Source organism: Dysidea avara, chromosome 1 (assembly GCF_963678975.1).
Source record: "Dysidea avara chromosome 1, odDysAvar1.4, whole genome shotgun sequence".
Classification (NCBI taxonomy): Eukaryota; Metazoa; Porifera; class Demospongiae; order Dictyoceratida; family Dysideidae; genus Dysidea; species Dysidea avara.
The window spans coordinates 15,934,451-15,956,191 of record NC_089272.1 but is presented as its reverse complement, the minus strand read 5'-3'; the positions used below and the strand labels follow the sequence as shown (position 1 = coordinate 15,956,191).

The following is a 21,741-nucleotide window of genomic DNA, read 5'->3' as shown; positions in this document are numbered from 1 at the left end:
TTCTACACAAGGCTTTATAATACCACACATTACGTAACTGCAATTTGAACATGTACGTACATCCAACAGAGTTTCAAAAAAGTAATGTCAACAGCTATAACAGTATCAGATGGTCAAAATTATCAATGACTTTAGTACTGCAAAACTACATGTACTTTCTAACATTTGGTGTATGTAACATGGCTTCAGTGAATAGTCCATTTCAACAAGGCTGTTCAGTGTTTGATGTATTTCAGCCAGTAAAACAAATAAGTAAGATTAATCCTTACATCATCTTGGTCCTTATAATTGTCTCAATCCACCATTGTGTCTCATACACACAAAAAATTAATACACATACTCAACAAACAGAACAGTCACTGATTTTTTTTTCTTCTTTTGTTGAAGTCATGAATTCTTTAACATTCTTCTTATCATTGTAAACTTCCCAACAAACTATAGCTACTGTACAAATGTAATAATAAAGAACTAGTTGACATATATATTTACCTTAATCAGGGTCCATAAAAGGGGAACATTCTGAATGGTAGCACATCGGCCAACATTCCCACTGTCATGACGGAGTACACACATCACAAACTACTTGCCTATACAGTACAAACACAAAATTAACATTTCCCAATGCATATCTATATTCACATGTATTTAGCCTATTATTCCATTCTTGCAATAATTACCAGTGCAAGGTAAGGAGTTTTACAAACTAGCATAGTAGCTATTATAGTGCTATTACAGTGTTATAGTAAGACCAACATAACAACAAGAGTTCATAATAAAAGGTAGTAAGGGAGAGTAGGATACTTTCAGGTAAAATCACTATATAACTTAATCACCTTAATTAGCACCTATATCATAAGCAATCAACAGTTCTCTATCACGACCATTTCTATGTGAGATTCCTACTTTGGCATGTTACTACTACCAGTAGGGATTTTCCTATACAGCTACTGTATGTTGTATAGCTACTATTGTTCATATTATCTTGTTTCACAGTTTTTATTGCTGGAGAACCCTACCTTCATTGTTAACTTTATTTGTTATACCGTATAGTGGAAAATATTGGCGGGAGAAAATTTTGGCGAATTGATCATTGGCAGAAATTGGCGAATAATATTTTGGCGAATGCATGACATTACTTTGCCCACACAATTTTTTAATCTGACTACGTTGGCGACGAAGCTTTGCGATATCTACGGACGATGTACTACAGTTCAATGCCTCTCATTTGAATCAACACGCTCTTATGCAAATAGCTAGCTCTCGAACTAGCTGTAATTAAGACAACATGCACTAGCTCGCTAAGTCAGTAATCAAGACTGGAATGCACGTGGCAAGCAAGGCAAGGCATGTGCATGGGCACTGAGCTGAATCATTTGAGCTGAATTGCCCATCTGCCTGAGCTATTAGTCTAAAACCACACTGTATTCAATCAGGAGCTCATCGAGTCCGTAGGACGAGGGAGCATGTAACTCCGCATACTCACAACGTAAACAGCAAAATTCAAACATGGCGGACTTTTCTTAACATAGTATATTCCTTATATAGTAAAGGTTGTATCATAGGGTAAAGAATTACGTAATAATCATGCCACAAATATGCAGCGCCTGGATTAATTCGTGAAAGAAAGGAATGGCAAGGAAGGAAACGTCGAGGAAAAGGATTAACTAACGGAGTGAAATAGTGACAAGATGTTTTGGAGACTGCTAGGAAACATTCTTGCTTACCGCGTAATGTAAGTGGGCCGGCTATCAGTCCACGGCGGCAGCACAGAGTATCTGCAGTAAACACTGACGGAATCAAGTTTCATCGCTCACTGCTGGAGCAAGAAGACTACAGTATAACTATTGTGCCAGTAGTAATAGGTTTAGCGAGTATGCGCGGTATGTGTTTATCCTTATACGGTTATTGTTTAAATTACTATTAATAAATTGCGACGCCATGTTTGAATTTCGCCGTTTACGGAGTAACATGCTCCCTCGTTCTACGGACTCGATGAGCTCCTGATTCAATGGAATAGGAAAACTAACCATTCACTGCTGTAACAATATTCACTCACTGATGAACAGCGTCTACTACACTTTCAGTATTTGGAAAAATGGCGAGTAAAATTTTGGCGAATCCATGCATACTTCGCCAAAATTTTCCACTATACGGTGCATAACTATGTTACACAGGTGTGATTGTGACTACTTTACTAGAGTATCTTGATCTGCCTCAAGTGTACTACACAATACTATATTAAAGTGTTTGTTTACCACTTCTAGTTTTCTACAGCAAAACCACAACTGATTGCAACCTAGATCATGAAGGGATGTAGTCACTGCATGATCTGACCGTAACCGGTGTGACGACATGTTTTGATCACTTAGGGGCATGATCGGACCATTCAATCGTTTTGTCATAGACTATCGAGAGAGGGGATAGAAAACTATCACCTGACTCATTAAAGTACTCTCTGGTGATGCTCACTTGTTTATCTAGGCGTTGCATCCACTATCCACTGCCTGGTCAAGTTTTATTCCCGTGTGCACTCCTCACCTACACCAGCCCACGAGCTTGTGGTACACCTTACCAGCGACAGGAATGGAATTGGATAATTCTTGACAGATGTAGCAATTCACTGATGAATGTTATACACCCCGAAATGCATTAAAACTTTGCTGAAAGAGTTCTTTGGTTATTATGACTGAAAGCGGCAAAACGTGTTCAACTTCAAAATGATCCATGACCTTTGAAGTGCAAATTTGTGGTACGACTTACTCCTCAATAACAATCATTAGGGGACTCTGTTTCAAGTTACGAAGTCGCCTTGTACTACTGTACACCCCTACAAATGTTTATGAGAGTTATAAAAACGTGTAAATGGAAGTGTAGGTGAGGAGTGCACGTAAAAATTAGTTTTCTATCCCCTCTCTCTCAATAATCTATGATTATGTAGCCACACGAATCTAGTGCCATCTACTCCACTTACAACACTTCAAATAGCCTTATGGCATCTATACACGTTCCTCAAATAATATATATATTTACGATTGACCATTTGTTTCACTGCGCCAAGGACCTGGACCACATTCCATACACTAATCAGATTGCAGCATGTGCCTGACTTAAGTATTTTTGTATTTGATATTGTGTTTTCGACCTAGTCTGGTACATCGCAGACCCTATCCGCTGGGGCTTATCGATTAGAGCTTATAAGCGCCCGCTGGAAATAATCTCCAATCGATAAGCCCCAGCGGATAGGGTCTGCGATGTACCAGACTTTTTTCGACCTGTGTGGTCATTGCCTCATTTTATATGGTGAATACATAAGCAAGAATGCGTAAAAATAGAGCACAACTCACTATTTGTTCCATTCCGTCCTGTAATGCTCCGCTGGAAGCGAGGCTGGGGCGAGTTGCATGGATACTTCTTAATAAAGCCCATCCAATGCTGAGATCACGTGTTTTTAAGATTCCCACAATCGAGTCCACCGCAATACACAGGTTGTCGGGAAAGAACTTTCTCGTGGAAAAAGAGTCTTGGGAGGATGGCGGATTACTTGGCGTCTATCTTTGGAACGGAAAAAGACAAGTGCGTTGAATTTACTATATGTACTTTGATATCTGGCTGTGCACCTGACAACAATTTTTGTGTGAATGAGAACATTGCTCCGCTGTGATAGTAATCTTACTATGATGTATTGCTTTTTTTCAAACTGTGTATATTTGTATGCATGCATGAAGCCACATGTTTACTTTGTATGTAACATGCAAATACATACCAGCTTTTAGAGTCTTGTAGGTGTTTGTGACATTGTGATTTTGAATTACAGGGTTAATTGTTCATTCTACTTCAAGATAGGTGCCTGTCGTCATGGTGAAAGATGTTCCAGAATACACAATAAGCCGACCTTCAGTCAGGTATGTATTTGAGATGTGTTTATAAATTGTGCTGCTATGTTTCGTACAATGGAGTCATTTAGTAAGCATGTGTGGGCACACAACTACGAAACCATAGCACACATACTGTACAGTCAAACTTGAGAAACACTCCCATACAACACATACCAACATACGCACACACATAAACATCACACCATACACTGTGCATGCAGAACTGCTACAAATATATGGAGTATCCAGTGTGTTGACAATCGTTGCTGTAGTATGGATGTTATGCTGTCATTGGGTCATCATTATCACAGTAAGCACTGCACTACACTACTACCACTATACTGTACATGTGTTAACTGTCTCTATCGTACTGGTCCTATTGGATTGTACCTACCTGTACACCCAATAATTTAGATGTGGCTATGTGAATCGGACTGGAAAACAGACTTGCAAACGGACTGGTATACAAGATGGATTAATTGAGCCAATATTAAGCTCTATACTTAAAACTGGTCTCGAACTTCTTCCTTTTGGTGGTCAAGTAAAAGTGCATTCTTCATGTTATTTATGACTATAAGCAAGCCAAGATAGATCTGTTGAAGAGACGATGTTACTTGGGTTTGTATTTACGTAGGTTGATTGATGCAATTGGCTGTTTCTTAGTTTAGCTGGCGACTGGTGGTGATGGCAGGCTTGAGGTTATATTAGTAGTTCATCAGCAATAGAATTAATGTTAAAACTTTTCTGCCTTTTTCTCTGCTATGCATAGTAGAGTGCAATTCGTGAAACTTTCCCATGTGCAACTTTTCCCTAACCATAAACAGCGATGTTGACTGAATAAGAGTATGATATATGGTGCATCTAGCTACGTAGCTAGCTAACCAGAATAAAAGTTTTGAGAAATGCAAAATTTATGAAGCAGCTTTTCCCATGTGTAATTTTCTCTGTCTATGGCATACTGTAGGATGATGTTAACCTTGTTTAAGCTTTGAGACAATATTCAACTTTATACTGTACTATTGATTGCTGTAGAAATATAATATTTTTGTGCTTTAAAGTATCCTGTAATGTGTTCTGAGAAATGGAAGAGATTAGTCAATTATCATTTTCATAATGGTTGAACTATCTATCATACTCTATTGCCATTTCTATAGAGTAACTTGCACAACATCCTCAGAAGTTACCCATAAGAGCCTTGAAACATGCATGCAATAAATAGCTAGAGCTCCTTGCATATGAACATAATTATTGAAATAGCAGTTAATGGTTTGACTAGAAATACTGTTGTATAGAGTTGTAAACTGCCTTTGTATATGTGTACATATTACACCGTATGGCTAGAATTTTTTGAGAGGATTTTTACAGGTTAATAAAATTTTCTATTTGGAAAAGAGCGGACCAAGAAAAGTCCTACATTTTATGTACATGAATTCTTCTTGCATCCTAAAACTTTAACGAAAAGTTCAATATACAGGTATAACTTGAGCCACAAAATTTTTCTCCCTCAAAAATTTCTAGCCATGTGGTAAAGTTGAGTGTAAACATGTTCCTATTGCTCACAGACCATCTTGATGCAGAACTTGTACCTCAATCCTAACAACTCCACTGTTAACCCTTATGGAACCAGTAAGTGATTACAGTTGTTGTATAATAGTTGCAACATGGCAGGATATTTGACTAAATTGTTTAATTGCCAAAAACTTTAATTCAGTATATTTTAACAATAATACCTTGGTATATGAATGTAATCGTTGCTCTTGAATGGGTACGGTGGACGTAAAAACAATATTGATCACAAATAAATGGGAAGGGTACACTGCACTTGGCAAGACAAAAATACCTTTGACCTCAGCTACCCCCAGTCCCCCACTGTAAAATGTGACCGGGCCTGCGAAAATAGGGCATGTGGGCACAAACTACACCTCGCTACATAGTATCTCATATCTCAGTACTGGGATAGAATATTTTCATTCTGTAACTTGTATTTAAAGCCAACTACTGAAATGTTTAATAAGTGCTGAAAATTTCATTGCCAAACAATAATGAAATACAAAATTATGACACATCAAATTTTGAAAAAGTAGGAATTTTTATGTGCCCACATGCCCTATTTTTGCAGTCCCAGTCACAAATAATGCTGTTTATTGATCTGATTTTGATTCTTATTTATAATTCTAGTATTTTAACCACTGCTATATATACCCTGTACTGTATGTACGTATATGTGACTGGATCTGCGAAAGCCCAACACAATAGCGCAAGGCTAAATTTCCAGTATAAAGCATTGAAAACAATTGGTGACATATTTGCATATTATTGAAAAAATTCCGTAAATTTTTTGAACGCCTCTTTTGTAGTAAAGGAAGGAAATAACAATAAAAACCTGGATATCATCTTATTTGCCTACTCAAGAGGAGTTTGTTTCGTTGCAGTAGACCTAAGGATACACAAGTTATGAGCGTTTGTTTACATCACGTTGAAGGGATCGTACGCGATCGATTTTTCTTCACGGATTTCGCCTTTGTATGCAGTGAAGAAAGGTGATAACAGGACAAACTTACCCAGTAAATGTTTCCCCTATTCATGGCGAACACGATGGTGAAAATTTCAGCCCAGTACATCCATCCTTTTGTAAGTTACAACCGTTTTATTAAGCAACTGTAATTTATTTTCCCAATACTTGCTGTACAAATCGATTTTTCTGTTGTTGATACTTTGTAGGGCTGTAATTCCGAAAGTTATTGGCATATGAGGCTGAAACTTTGCTAGAGAATACACTTGGCTAAGTAGATTATAAATATTTAATAAACAGGAATTCAAAAAATGCGCTATTGTGTTGGGTTTTGCAGATCCAGTCACATATGTATATATATACCTCAAGAAGTAACATATTTCTTGTCACAAAAGCTAGATATGTCATGCTAGAAATTGTTCTACACTGTATTTCAGAGGCAGTCTCGATGGAGGTTGAACAGGCTCATTTTGATGAGTTCTTTGAGGTGTGTTATTAATGTACTGTAACTTTACTGTGTGTATGAAAACATTCTCACTTTACAACTGTACTGTATATGTACGTATACATGTATGATGGGTAATTATAGCTTTTGTGTAGCATATGTACGTATCATGTGTTTTGAGAATTTACATAAAATTATTTATTTTCCAGGATGTTTTTCTTGAAATAGAGGAAAAGGTATGAACATATACGTAAATATTTATCTGTATGCGTGTATGTGTTTATGATTGTGTGTACTATGTGTGTATATGCAAAGCATTAGTGTACATGGTACAGTGAAAGAATGGTACAGTGAAAGAATGGTACAGTGAAAGATTCAAAGTTTTCCAACGATTGTGAATGCCAGATTTTAGTAGAAATGCTCAACCTCAGAAGTCAATTTAATTGTTTATGGCTTAACTAGAAAGTTGGTTAGGGGGTGGTGACATGACTGGTGGTTGTTGTTTTTCATTCCCTATCATCTAATCACTAGCTTTTTTTGCCTTCCATGTGTTGTTTTAAAAATGGTTGTTCCTGCAAACTTTCCTACTGTAATAGAATGTACACACAGTCATATTCAGTGATACTTGATTGTATTTTACGTTCGGATAATCAGAGATGTGTAATTGAAATTAAACTAATTAGAGTAACTATGCATACTGTATCTTGCCACACATGTTACTGTATGCAACAGTTTTCACATGATCAACACATTCATTAGGTGTTTGTGTTAGTGTAAGGCCAAGGGAAGTGTTGTTGTTTTTGCATGCATTTTACTCTAATTAAAGCCCTTCTGGATACTAATAATACTGTACATTACCTGTTTATGCTTACACTGTAGTATGGTGCTATTGAGGAGATGAATGTGTGTGATAATATGGGAGACCATCTTCTGGGGAATGTGTACATTAAGGTGAGTATACTTTCATGTTGTATCAGTACGTAGGTTGTAAATATGCATGTTTGTGTGTTCAACTTTTTCTTGATGTCAAACATCATGCTTACTTGTGAAGTCATACTGCATGCCTGTGTAATGTCACTGAAAAGGATATGATATTTGGGTTGTGGTCAGGTTACTACAGTAACTACATACAGTACATGTATAATCTTTCAATTCCTGCCTCCAGACATCAAAAAATATTAATTTCTAAATGTAAGATATACTCGTGCAGTAAGTTCTAATCTTTGAAGAAATCAAACATTAACCATTGAGTTACCGTATGCTTGGCTAAAGGAATCAGTTAGTCATGCAGTAAGTCAGTTATTAGAAAACTCAGCTACAATATACTGTAAATGTGTTGGAAGGGTTTCAGGTCACTCTGAAAACATTTATGGACTTATATTATAGCCAATACCGCCAAGCTGTTATAAAAGAAACCTGAGGCTGGCTTTTTGGGTGATATCTTTGGGCAAGGACACCCAAGCCTCTAGTATACAGTACTACATACAAACAGTACAGATATTTACATGCATATACAATACATATATACAATAATGATGTTCATTTGTAGTTTTATGAGGAGGAAGTAGCAGAAAAGGCAGTGATGTCACTGAACAATCGATGGTTTAATGGTTAGTCTTGTGTTACCCTTCCTTGTAAATATGTACAGTGTGTGTCTGCATAAAATTTTACTAGAAACCTCACTTATATGTATCTGTATGGTCGTGTTTGTTGGTTTGTAGATAGATGTAGTCAGGGGCGTAGCCAGAAATTCTGGGAGGGGGTTTCCACTGGTAGCAGATCTCAGACGCGGGGGTCTGGGATATTACATACCAAAAAGGGATGATTTTCATCTAAATTGAAGTACAATGTACAAGTATTGACCTGCATGCAAAAAAATTGTATATCAAACAAAAGTGTGTGCAAGATGTTACAAGTTAGTTGATTCCATTAAACGACACTTTTTCTTTAGAAATTCCGTCCTTATTTCTACTGCAGTTGGTATGTATGGTGTGGAATTGTATATATTCAACAACGCCAATCCATTTAATCTATCCTGGGTCATTGTTGTGTGTAAAAAAGTTTTAATTCTACGCAAGGTACTAAATGATCGTTCAGCTTCACATGATGTAACTGGAAGCACCATGGTGCGAATCAACATTTTCCTTACGTCTTTCAATTATTCTATAGCATCTTCACTACAATTTCAATTTCATAAAGTTTAGTGTAGAGACAGTTGAGCACTCGTGCAACCTTCATACTTGCCAACAATTAATTGGCGACTGATTACGCTACTTTCATACGGTCGGGATACCACAGCCATTAAATTATCTTTTTTACTCATTATTATTAATAACCACCGGGCAGGTCTCACCCCCATTCTTTTCTAGAAGCTATGTTTTTAATAAACAGTCGGCGCCCACACTCTCTTTTTTCTCGAAATCTTTCTAAAGAATTTTGCCTAGTTCCTTTACACTAATTCTCTCACTACTCAATTTATAACCTTCCTTTAATCTTCAATTTAGTTTATAAATTGCTCGCCCACTCTTGTCAGATAATATCCTTTTGGTTGCCCTAATACACCCAGTACCAACCAACTAATTATTAATCCCTTGGGCTCCATATTACTCATATTTGCATTATTGCTGCTAATAACACTTTCGTTATATCTTTATAGCACATTCTACTACCCAATCAAAAGTTTCAATTTCCATTTAATCCACCTACATTTTTTAGACTCTGCTTAAATCCCACGTTATTACATTTTTTTTAAAAGATGGCTACTTCCAAGCCTACTTCACATTCATCTACAAAAATATCTATTACAAACTTAATGTAGAAATGCTTTTAACTTTTCTCCGGGTTGTTCCCCTTTTGAGTTAGGACCTTGCGCCCTAGCCCTATATAATTAACCCTTATATTTGTTAACATCAAATTCTGTTATATTTTACATACTAATTTATAAACTTAACAATAATATAATAACTAATCTTATCACTATAATGACTTTCGTAGAAAACCAGCTACTTTCAAGTTCGATTGGCCTTTCACCCCTAATTATAGGTCATCCGAGGTTTTTGTCACAACCACCGGTTCATTCCTCCCCTACATGGACACATAGATTCAAATTACCCATAACTAGATCACTTGATATCGGGATTTTTGACTTTAAATCTCACATTCAATCTCATTACAAATCTCTTTTTGCCAATAACTTCTTGCAAATCCCTAATATTAAAGGTACGATATCACTATCTGTCAAAACAACAAATTTCATAACTCCTTCGCAGTACTCTTCACTATCGATGACAAAATTAATTTAAAAATTCATTCTCCATTCCTTTCTTTTTCATTTTCCAAAACCCCCTTTATACTAAGATGGTTCCTTTTTTTAATATTCTAAAAGACTCCTTCATCCCAAATAACTTCCAACTTTACAATGTCTTGCTTCTATCCAAAATATTAACTGCAAAAACTTATATCGCATGTTAAATTTATATTTAATTTGCAAAATTTAATTTTGCTTAATTTTGGATTATTCTTTATCTCTAGTTTCCATCTGTTGTTCTTTATACTAATTCTAAATTAATAAATTAATGAAACCTGAATACAAAATTACATTCAATTCTTGAATGTAATTTTGTATTCATTGAATGGCAAATGTATATTATAAATATACATTTGCCCTTCAGAATACAAAATGGATAATCTTTGATTGTCCATTTTGTATTCTGAATCCTAAATGGCAAACTAATATTAGGAAAAAGCATTGGAGTGGCATGTTTAAGTGACAGCTCAGGTGTATCAGGGAGTGGCTCTCTGTCTTTGAAATGGGAACACCAAAGTTGAAGTTCCGCCCTGGTGGTAGATAGGTAATCTATGTCAGAGCTGAAGAATTTTAGCACTTCGTCATCATTTGTGACCCCACACGAAAAGCATGAAGGTATAATGCTTAGGCATTTCATTGCCAAGACAGCATGACTGGTAAATCTACCATCCATTTCAGATTTTAGATGGTCTAGGAAGGGGGTAGCTAAAGACCTGCGGTAGTACTCCTCAGTGGTATCCCCTGGATGGTTTTCACGTACAATTTGCCTGCTGCATCTTCTAGGAGCAATTACTGTAACACCAAACTTATCTGCACGTCTTTTAGCATTTAGATGTATTACATGAAATTGCTGATCAATATTGGAACGAGCATCTGAAAGAACCTGCTTTAAAGTAGAGATATGCTGCACGGCTTGAATAATATCAAGTGCCCTAGACTGTAATGATCTCATTAAGCTCTCAGTGTACGACATGTACCTTTCAACAACATGCAGAGCAATGATGAATTCAAAATCAAGAATGGATTTAGTCAGTGACACAGCATCAATTACAGAATCCCGAGACCACTCTGAGGGGTTGTTTGCAACATGTTCAAGTGATCGAACAATGCTGTCAAACATGTCCAAGAAAACATGAAAGGCATCATATACATTGAACCCACCTAGTTTTGCACAAGGATTTCATTTTCATTGTGGAATTTTGACTAAATCCATTAAGACAATACTGTCATTTAGGATGATTGTCAAAAAACTTGTAGATCTTGTTGATCACAGCAAAAAGATTTTGTACCACAACAGGATTACAAGAGTTAACTACAACTAAATTCAATGCATGAGAGCAACAATGTGAGTAGATTGCCTGAGGATACTTCCTCTGTATAATTGCTGCACAACCCTTATATTGACCTGACATATTGCTCGCTCCATCGTAAGCCTGCCCTCTTAGCAAAGAAGGATCCAAATTTCACGTGTGTAATGCCTTCTCGATATCATTTGCTATAGCCTCACCCGTCACACCCTCATTCAATGCAAAAAAAACAACAAATGACTTGCATACTTTATCATTCGCTACATAACAAACTGATAAAGACAACTGCTCCCGATTAGCACTATCAGTGCATCCATCACAAATGATGGAATAGAGCCCATTCTCCTTTACCTCAGCCCCTACTTTGCTTAAAATGAGGGATCTACAAAGCTTAATGATTTCGTTTTGCGTATCTGAACTAGTGTACTGTGCATTCTTTGGGCCCGATGTAAGATGCTCACGCAATAATGGATCATCTATGGCTCTATAATCCAAAATTCCTTTAAAGTTGCCTTTGTTCTGATTGGCGCCTTCATAAGTGTTGGCATCATTATGACCACGAAAAGGGATGTTCTGTGTGCCACACAGAACCACACATTCAATTATTGCATCCAATTTTTCACAATTCAATTTGAAAAGTTTTTGTCTGGTTGTGCTGTATGCTGAATCAATTGCAGGCTGCCTACCAGAATGGGCATCTTTAAAGCTTTCTAAAGCCTGAACACAATCAACATGATTAAGGGAAGTGGAATGTTCTTTGACCTTTTCATTAAATTTTGGTCCAATTAGAGTAAGGCTTACGAACGAAGTTGTCTATGCTATCAGAACCTGACCTAAATAAGCAACACGAAAGGCACAATCAGCCATCTAGCTGGACTGAATATCCCAACTGTATGAACTCAATAATGATTACACACGCACGTGATACAAAGTGTGCAACAATAGGAATATTATCCTACACCTCCCACCAAGCATTTGGGAGGTTGTACATACAAAAATCACAAATGTTTATTTAGGTTAGCTACAGTCAATAACTACAGTCAATAAGTATCACGTCAGTTCCATGTGGGGTCTTCAATGAGACGCTTGGTTGGATACTTGACCCGTGTAGAGTGGCGGGGTGGTGGAGGAAGTGGGTCTGTGTGAGGATCTAGCGTTGTGGTACCTGACGGTAGTGGTATAGAAAGGGGGACTCTTCGGCATAAGAATCGACAGTTTCTAACCAACACTCGGCCACTGGAGGTTTTGACGTAATATCTTCGGTTTGGTGAAATGGCTGTGATGATGCCATAGATATCCCACAGTTTGGTGCGGGTTTTTTGGATGGCGACATTAGTTCCAATCTCAATCTCAGTGAGGGGTTGAGCATGTGCATTGTAGTAGGTTGCAGCAGATCTCTGTATGGTTTCAGCTTGTTGCTCAGTCTCTTCAGCTTTCCGTTGCCACTCTTGGGAGAAAGAGCGACGATAAGCAGGAAGGGTGTCTTGGGTAGGATGTCCAAAAAGCTTTTGGGCTGGCGACACACCATCTTTTCGAGAGGGTGTGTTCCTGTATTGAAGTAGGGCACGGCAAAATTTGTCATCGTCTAAGAAGCGACCATTCCATGAGGTGTAAATAATTTTTTTCATCGATTTAACTGTGGATTCAATTTTGCCATTGCTCTGTGGGTGGTACGGGGATGATGTCTTATGAATAAAGCCCCATTGTTGTGCTAACTGATTGAATTTGGCAGAAGTAAATTGGGGTCCACCATCGGACCAGAGAATGTCTGGGATGGAAGTCCTACAAAATGCTTGCCTGAGAGCTGCAGTGATTTGGGGTGTGGTGGTGTTATGTGGCATGGAGATGATAGCGGGCCAGTCAGTGTAGCAGTCTACCATAATTAGATAATCATGGCCAGCATATGAGCAGAGGTCCACGGCGAGTTCCTGGAATGGTTGGGTAGGTCTTGGTTTTTGAATGATGGGTTCTTTAGAGTTTGATGGAAGGTGATCTTGGCACTGTTGACAGGCAAGTGTGATGTTTTCGATGTCATTGTCCAGCCTTGGCCAATATATGGTTAGTCTAGCACGTTGTTTGGTTCGTAGTGCTCCTTGGTGGGCTTCGTGAAGATTGGCAAGGACTTGGTTACGCATAGTGGAGGGTATGAGGAGTCTGCACCCATATACAATCAGGTCATCGTCTAGGGTTAAGTGTTGGTGAGCATTCCAAAATCTTTTGCAGGGCTCTGGTAACTGTTTACGGGTCTTTGGGAACCCGTTGACTATAAAGTTTCGTAATAGCTGGTATTCCTCATCTCGTTCGGCTTCTTCGCGTAGCTTTTGCAAGCGTAAGCTTTCAGGGTGTGTGTTGATGATTGCCCTGATTTCTGTAAAGGACATTTCAGGATTATCATGTATGTTTAATTCAGCCAGCATTTCGCTTGTCTGAGGGTCGTGCACCGGGTGCCGTGATAAAGCATCAGGGGCATCATTCTTAGAGCCCTTGAGCCACTGTGCAGTGAAGTTGTGCGCCATCAGCCGTGTTTTGAGTCGTTGAAGTCGGGGATTTTCGATTTCGTCTAGACAGTGGCTGTTCAAGATCGGAATCAGGGGGTTGTGATCTGTGATGATGGTGAAATGCTGTAGGCCTGTTAGAAATAGTTTGCATTTGGAGACGGCCCAACATACGGCCAGCATTTCTAGTTCCACAACGGCATACCTTGATTCAGTGTCAGTGAGGAATCTTGACCCTGCCTGGATGAGATTCCAAGTGCCTGCATTGTTTTGTTGTAGTATGAAGCCAAGGCCATGGCGGCTGGCATCAGTTGACAGACGAGTTGGCTTGTTAGCATCAAAATAGGATAGGACTGGTGCAGTTGTGAGGGCATCTTTGACTACTTCGATGGCTTGTTGATGATCAGGTGACCACAGGAAGTCGTTCTTGGTGCTGAGGAGTGGGTGGAGTGGTGTGAGTAGTGAGGCTACAGCTTGTGTGCTTGATGACAGCTGACTGACTAAGCCAAAGAATGACCGCAAATCTGTTCGGTTAGTAGGGGTAGGAAACTGAGAGATGGCATCTGTGATGGAACAGTCGACTTGGTAGCCTTGTGCTGACAGGGTGAATCCTGCAAAGGTTACTTCACGCTGATTGAATTTGCACTTCGTTGGGTTTAGGGCTATGTGCTTGTCTGCACAGCGTTGGAGAAATTGCCTAACGTGGGTAGCATGTTGATGTTCGTCACTATCGTAAATGATAATGTCGTCAACGACACGGCGAAAACCTGTGAGTCCCGAGAAAGCCTCGGCCATCCGACGATCATAGTGTTCTGATATAGAGGAGACGCCATATGGAGCTCGGAGGTACTTAAACCTGCCAAAGGGTGTGATGAAGGTGGTGAGGATTTGGCTATCTTAGTCTAATGGGCACTGATGGTAGCCTTTCATGGCGTCTAATACGGTGAAGAATTTCGCGTTGGCGGCTGCAATGTCAGCAATTGCCTGTGCAGGGGTATCTGATTGGTATCGTTCTCTGCGGACGTAATGATTGAGGTGTGAGAGGTCCACACACATTCGGATTCTGTCTGTGTCCTTCTTGGGGGTCACTACTATGGGGGCACACCATTCTGTGGCAGTGGTGACTGGTGCTATGATGTGCTGCGATTGTAGAAGGTCTAATTCCGCTTGAAGTTTGTCGCGGTAGGCAAATGGAATGGATCGTGGTGTGTTGATACAAAAAGGCTTTACATCGTCGGTTAAGGAAATGTGGAACTGCTCGCCTTCCATGCTCCTGATTTGTCCATCAAAGACAGTAGGGTATTCTAATGTGACGTGATCAGCTGTGAGGGGTGCTGTGGGGATTGAGGGGGTTGGTGGCAGAGTCATTTCATGTACTTTAGCATATGTTATGGGGTTAGGATAGCAAGGTGGTAATATTTGGAGGGCCTTGCATGCCGTCCAAGAGAGGAGGGTACCCTGGATGTCTGGGTAAATGTGTACATCTTCAAGGTGTTCCGATTGTCCAAGGAGAAATTTGACTGGAAGCTTTCCTAATGGGAACATCTTGGCTCCATTTACTGCTTTGGGGATCACATTAGAAGGTGCAAGGGTGTTGATGTGTTCATTGAGGTGAACGAGTATCTCTTTCCCAGCTGCTGAGATATCAGCACCAGAATCAGGGAGAGCTTTACAGTAATAAGAACCATTTGCAGAAGTGATGTTAACTGTGATTAATGGAGCTGGATCAGAGGAAGCCACGTGGCGAATGTTAGATAGTCTTCTGGGGTGAGCCGTGGTGGCTGGGGCGGTAAAGGGACCATGGTGCCTAGCCTTGCTTCAGCAAACCTTTGCAAAATGGCCAACTTTTTGGCAGTTAAAGCAGGTTTGATTGTAAGCTGGGCACTGGGTCCGGCCGGCTGGGTGGGTTGGAGCACCACAGCCTTGACATGTGGATGTTGGAGGACGAGGGTGCTGGTCTTGTGGCTTGCGGAGTGCGGCTACTTCAGGGTTGTAGTTGTGTAGGTGAGCACGCTGTTTTTTGGCAGCTTCCTGTGCTTGACATTTGCTGACTGCCTTAAGGTCAGCTTCTTGTAAAAGGTATCTGCATCTAGCAGCCCATCAATGATCTGGTCGCGAATGTTTTTGCTAGTGCAGGCATCTGAACAGAAGTTGCACGTCTTTACGAGTTCGCGAAGGGACACGAGAAAGTCATCAAACGACTCACCCACTTGTTGTGTGCGTTTACGGAAGTGTCTTCGTTCAACCGTTTCATTGACGTGGCCATCTACGTAGCGTTTAACGGCGCGAATTATGGATGCGACATTTCCATTTTCTTCCTCGGTTAACCCAAGGTTTTGTACGATCGACAGGGTGTCACGAGAGAAGCATAGCATAAGGGCTTGTACCTGTTTTTGTGCGTTTTCATCGGCCAGGCCGGACAGGCTGCAGTAAGACTCCCATTGTGTCATCCACGCCGCGAAGTCGGTCCCACGGTCCACTGACAGGTCCAGTTTGGGAAGGTCTCCTTGGCGGAAGGTGAATGGCATAGTGTCTGGTAGGGGATAAAATGGCGACAAAATAACACAACGTGAACAATAATTCCGTAACCTTTCTGGGTGCCTTTTGCCGGCACTAGGGAACCTTGAGGACGGTCGGTCAGACAAAAAACGATCGTTAAGGTTAGGATTCTGACCCTGCTCGGAGCGCCATGTATGAACTCAATAATGATTACACACGCACGTGATACAAAGTGTGCAACAATAGGAATATTATCCTACACCAACCAACTAAATGACTGCAGGTAATGGTACTGAAAAGAACGGTTTTTACCATATTCCATTTTTAATGGAAAGTGATGTGTAGCACTAGGATTGTAAGCTGAAAAATTCAATGCAATATTTAATTTGAGCTCATCTATTAAAGCAGCACTCCTACATTCTTAGGTGGCATAATTGCAGTGCTTTTTGTTGAAGTACCCTCATTGCTCGTTTGCCTCTCATCTACTGTTGATATATCATCCATTACTGAGGTTGACCTTTCTGGTTGTGCATCATCATGAGATTGTGAAAGATCGAGAGCTGGTCTCTCAGTTTCTTACTGGCTTTGTTCATGGCTCTGACATGGTTGAACCTGGCTGAAATGTAAGAGAACTAATAATCACCAAACTGGATAACATTAAGTGTCAGTGTTAAGTAAAGCATTTGGCTACCTAGCACTAACACCACTCATAATTATACAATTATTATTATTATTATTATCAATTTTGTCAAAATGACAGGGTCATACAATACATAATGATAGGGTCGTACAATAAATAATTAAACAACATAATAGCAGTCACTTTCACCTTTGCTTCCTCTGTAACATTGTATCTAATGTTAACAGGCCTGATGGTTTTCGCTTCATCACTCACGTGGATACTTGTACGCACTAAAATCACGTTTTGTTCACACCACACGCTAGTTGTGAGTGAGTTGAGAAAGACAGCCTTAAGCCAGAGATGGTGTGGAGGTAAGCTGCAGGTTGTTGTAGATTGTGTATATAATCAATACCATTAGGTTCTTAGCTGAGTTCAATGCTCTCTGCTGTCACTGACATTTTCAGGGGGTTTCCTGAAACCCTTGGAAACCCCCTCCCTACGCCCCTGTGTAGGTGTCCCTATTAAAATGAACTGTCTCCATGGCACATATACTGCAGTTGAGGAGTTCCCTGTAACTACACACAGTGCACACTGCACAGTACAGTTTTAAATGTTCTAGTCTGTATACATGCAGGCATAATATCAATACAGTATCTTGCATTCCTCAGGTACTCCTATTCATTGTGAACTGTCTCCAGTCTCTGACTTCAGAGAGGCTTGTTGTCGTCAATATGAGATGGGGTAAGTGTGCTGTGATGCACAAGTCTATGTTGCTCTAGTATGTACATATCATACACTACTCATGTTTTTGCACATATCAGTATGTTGTATGTGTCATGTACTCATTGACTTGTTGGTTGATATGTGAAATTTACTACATTTAAGCCACTGTACATGCCAAAGTGGATTTATGCCAAATATAGCGTTTGTCATCTGGGACTACAGTTTCATTTAGTATTGCTTTAATGGCAGTCATTTGCTGTCCACAATACAGTGAGTTGCAACAAAACTGCTGGACTTCTTTAATTAAAATGCATGGGGGTCATACTGGAAGTCAACACCAACTTGTGCATACCTGCAATAATTCAATGTGTAGTGTAACTGATCAACTGGTAAATTAAAACTTATGCCTTGTGTGTGGTCGTTGTGCTTACAGTAGGTCGTGGTTTAAACCTAGCTTGTACAAAGATTGTATGCATGCTGTTGACACCTTTACTACGTACAGTGTGTATCACCACTAATCATCTGGTTGGATGAAATGTATTTTCTAAAAAAAGTCCATTCTGTATTCTCAGGGCTCAGCTCAACTTGTACATACTGTACTATCAAGAGTTAATAATAGGGGAAGAGTGTCTAACACAATACAGAGCCTCTATAAATGATTTTCAGTGATTCAAAGGGATTCTCTCAGAGATATGTGTTAACAAGTGGACACTGGTAGAAAAAAAGTAATGTGATAATTAAAACAATCTTCACATACAGAATATACTACAAATCACAGAGTGTTACAGAGGAATCCCTTTGAATCCCTCCCAATCATTTGTAGAGACTCTGTATTGTGTTAGACACTCTCCTCTCCACTATTATTAACTCTTGGTACTATTGTAGTACAGTTTATCAGCAAATTTCTTTTTCGGTACACCTGTAATCTTGATGTCTCCAGCCAAATCACAAACTATTCTGCATAACTCTTATTACAAATCCTTGCCTTGTTTGGTAATGTGTTTGTACTGGCTGGCTGTATATGCTGTCCTTCTGGATAGATGCAAGTACAGTAGTCTACCAGGGTTGTATAAGATGTAGTGGATCATATACTGTAGATACTGTAGCAACACTTTTTTACCGACTACACATATCATGATACATGTCATTTGTGTAGTAACTGTGTATTTGTGGTCATAGAAGTGTATGCTCTCTAGGGAATGTACCAGGGGAGGATTCTGTAACTTTATGCATCTAAAACCAATATCTCGTGATCTGAAGTAAGTCTAACCTCTAGTTTCAATAGTTTATCAACTGTACATGTTACTAGATCTTAATGTATACAATATGTACTGTATGTGTAGGTATCATACGACTCTACAATAGAGGTTGGTTAGGGCCCAAGAATATCATCCATAACCAGCCTCACTTTTCCTCCATAACAGCTTGGCAGTATTGGCTAGGCATAACCAAGCCTAAATGACTTCAAAGTGACTCCCGAACCCTTCCGACAAGTTTCTGTGAAATTAAACTGAAGTTTCTGCTGATGGCTGCCTGATTGATGCCTCATACATAACTTGACAATGGATAAGGCTACTGGCTTGCAGGGCCAAGTAGCTTGATTTCTTCACTGTTCAACATTGCTTCAACCCGAGACTTTTTTTATCGCCAACCACAGCAGCTACAATGCACTCACCATAGACCTATGTTTGTCCTCTCTTGCGTCCCATTCTTTCTCCCTGTTACATAGGTGTTGACTTGAAAGACGTAGCTTTAGTGCTTTATTTTCCATAGTGTGACTGGAAATGTGCTTTTTGTATTGTTCTTGAAACGAAATAGCCACTTTGCAATGGTAGTCAGAGCACATGTTCACCCATAATTTCCATAGTAACTGGATTGATTGCAGAGACAATTCTCATATTGATCTTCGTTTGTAATGCTGTATAAGGAGCACAGCTGAAAGAGAAGCGAAATGGTGACTTCACATTTCAGTCATTGATAATTGGGGTGCACACTCAGTCATGCAATTAATGTGTCTGGACCTTAAATGTGATATGTGACTGCAAAAAAAAAGAAGTAAACAAACAAGTGTAAGAAAAATTAGGGATCACAGAAAAGGAGAGAGGGAAGTCATCCACACCTGCAGCTATGCTACTGACAGGCTGAATAAAAGTGGGAATCAAATATTACATTAGTCTGTTTATACCCTTCCCTTACTAGCTCCTGGATCTATCTATGCATGTTTGTCCTTAATTCTAGCATGTACATGTACTAATTTTGTTTTGTTTCAGGAGGTTCCTGTATAGTGGCAATGACAGGAGTCATCGTAGGAGAAGGTACTGTAATGAAGCATGTCTACGTACACTGTACCTCTGTGTGTGTGTGCATGTGTGTGTGTGTGGGCGTGCACGTGCGATGCGCCATGGTGCCAGTTGCTGTTGTCGTTGTCATTTCCTTGAGTAAGAACCTTTACTAGTATTGGTCTAGTCTGAGGATGCAAATGTCCAACTTCACTTTGCAGTGCTGGGATCATTGTAGGTTCTGTGACTTCTAGCTTTGACTTGGACTGTCCTCCTTAGGATTACTACAATAATCATGTCCCATTTACCAACTTATGTGCCTAAGTGGTGCACAGGCTTTCTAGTGTTTTATAGCTGTGTTTGGCATGGCTTCCAGAGATCTGTAACTCTCAGTCCTTCTGTGATAATTTTGCTCTGGTCCATTTGGTTGCCCAGTAGTCTTATTACATAGTTACGAGGTTGGATTCAAATATACATGCATGCATATGTGCATTCGTACATGTATTTGTGATAATAATTTAGATTTATTTTTGTATCAACAGGTCAAGATCTCGATCAAGGTCAAGGTCACCTCGTAGAAGAAGATATTGAAAAGGACTACAGCTACTCAACTACTGTTACTACTCTGCTGTATTGCATAGCTACAACTGTATACAACTGCTTAGTAAAGTTAACCTGTACTTGTGTTTTTTATTATTCTAATTCTTGTAGTCTGAATTAAATTCTGGTAGCTGATAGTTTCACACATTTCAAAGAAAAATGCAAAGAGAGTTGCTGCTTTGAATATTGCTGAAGTGTGCGTACTGTTTGCCTGAAATTATTAGTGTTTGGTGTCTACATGCAGTCATGTCTGTATACAGTGTATTGTATTACTGATCGATAGTAAGCGATAGGCAATACTGCATGATAGTGATTCCCCAGCCTTAGACCATCACACACGTGAATGATAAAGGTATAGAAATATCCATGCGCTAAGCCATGGATCATGTGTTGTAATACACTTGAATTCTGAAGTGATGGTCAATAAACAATTGTACCAGAAAGATTGGTGAGCTTCTGCTGACACTAAATTTTGCCAGGGCTTTTTTTTGTATGTCATATACAGTGGAAGCACAGCTACCTATTGGGACTGCCAGGTAGCTGAAAAATCTGTAGCTCTAGACCTGAGATGGCAAAAAAATACAGGATATAGCTCATTATAAAATGAACTACTCTAACAGAACAATCATTTTGAAATTCTGAGGTTCTGCAATATCACAGTTGTATGGATGGTGCTTTTGTTCTTTCACATGATAATACTGACACATAAATAAATCACTTTGGAATATTTCAATAAGATATTATATAGTAGTAGCCAAGACAATTGTTTTCATCTCTTGAATTATGAATTGGCCTGCATCATCTAATAGAGCAGTCAGGTAGTTGCTATTATTTGGTATAACTACATAAACTTTGTATCTTTTTTATTTATTAAGGTTTTACAGCACAAGTGCTGAAGGTCTGTAGGACACCTGGTCCTACAACCTTGTTACAGAAAGTATGTTTGAAAAGGTACTTTTAAACATTTACAAACCAAAGTTTGCCTTTAAAAAGTGATGGTCAATTGAAGGCTAAAACAAAATTGGGCATAACTAGCTAGCATTACAGGATTGAATAAATCAAAGGAATTATAACATT

General features: G+C 39.2%; 1 protein-coding gene and 1 long non-coding RNA gene across 5 annotated transcripts; one reads left to right on the top strand and one right to left on the bottom strand.

The window, feature by feature from the left end:
- Window positions 1-282: 282 nt before the first annotated feature.
- Window positions 283-3,445, bottom strand: LOC136257696 (uncharacterized). Its single transcript, XR_010702122.1, has 3 exons — window positions 3,345-3,445; window positions 490-587; window positions 283-444 (listed from the first exon to the last, which is right to left on the bottom strand). It is a non-coding gene; the product is annotated as an uncharacterized lncRNA (long non-coding RNA).
- On the top strand, window positions 3,428-20,786 carry LOC136257675 (splicing factor U2AF 35 kDa subunit-like). 4 transcript variants are annotated; one of them, XM_066050984.1, is made up of 12 exons: window positions 3,521-3,573; window positions 3,815-3,902; window positions 4,148-4,185; window positions 5,438-5,501; window positions 6,825-6,874; window positions 7,042-7,068; window positions 7,712-7,783; window positions 8,382-8,442; window positions 17,731-17,803; window positions 18,982-19,044; window positions 20,056-20,100; window positions 20,607-20,786. In XM_066050984.1, the coding sequence occupies exons 3-12, from the start codon at window positions 4,153-4,155 to the stop codon at window positions 20,653-20,655; spliced, it is 537 nt and encodes a 178-aa protein (XP_065907056.1). In that variant the 5' UTR covers window positions 3,521-3,573; window positions 3,815-3,902; window positions 4,148-4,152; the 3' UTR covers window positions 20,656-20,786. The 4 variants fall into 4 exon arrangements, with proteins under 4 accessions (XP_065907033.1, XP_065907049.1, XP_065907043.1 ...); XM_066050961.1 differs by lacking the exon at window positions 4,148-4,185 and having other exon boundaries at window positions 3,428-3,573; XM_066050977.1 differs by lacking the exons at window positions 4,148-4,185; window positions 17,731-17,803; window positions 18,982-19,044; window positions 20,056-20,100; window positions 20,607-20,786 and adding exons at window positions 17,308-17,433; window positions 17,481-17,724 and having other exon boundaries at window positions 3,428-3,573.
- Window positions 20,787-21,741: the final 955 nt, after the last annotated feature.

Coding starts and splice junctions, on each gene's coding strand:
- LOC136257675 (XM_066050961.1), top strand. CDS start 3,530: ATGGCGGATTACTTGGCGTCTATCTTTGGAACGGAAAAAGACAA. Junction 3,903..5,437: donor ATAAGCCGACCTTCAGTCAG/GTATGTATTTGA, acceptor TATTGCTCACAG/ACCATCTTGATGCAGAACTT. Junction 7,784..8,381: donor TGGGGAATGTGTACATTAAG/GTGAGTATACTT, acceptor GTTCATTTGTAG/TTTTATGAGGAGGAAGTAGC.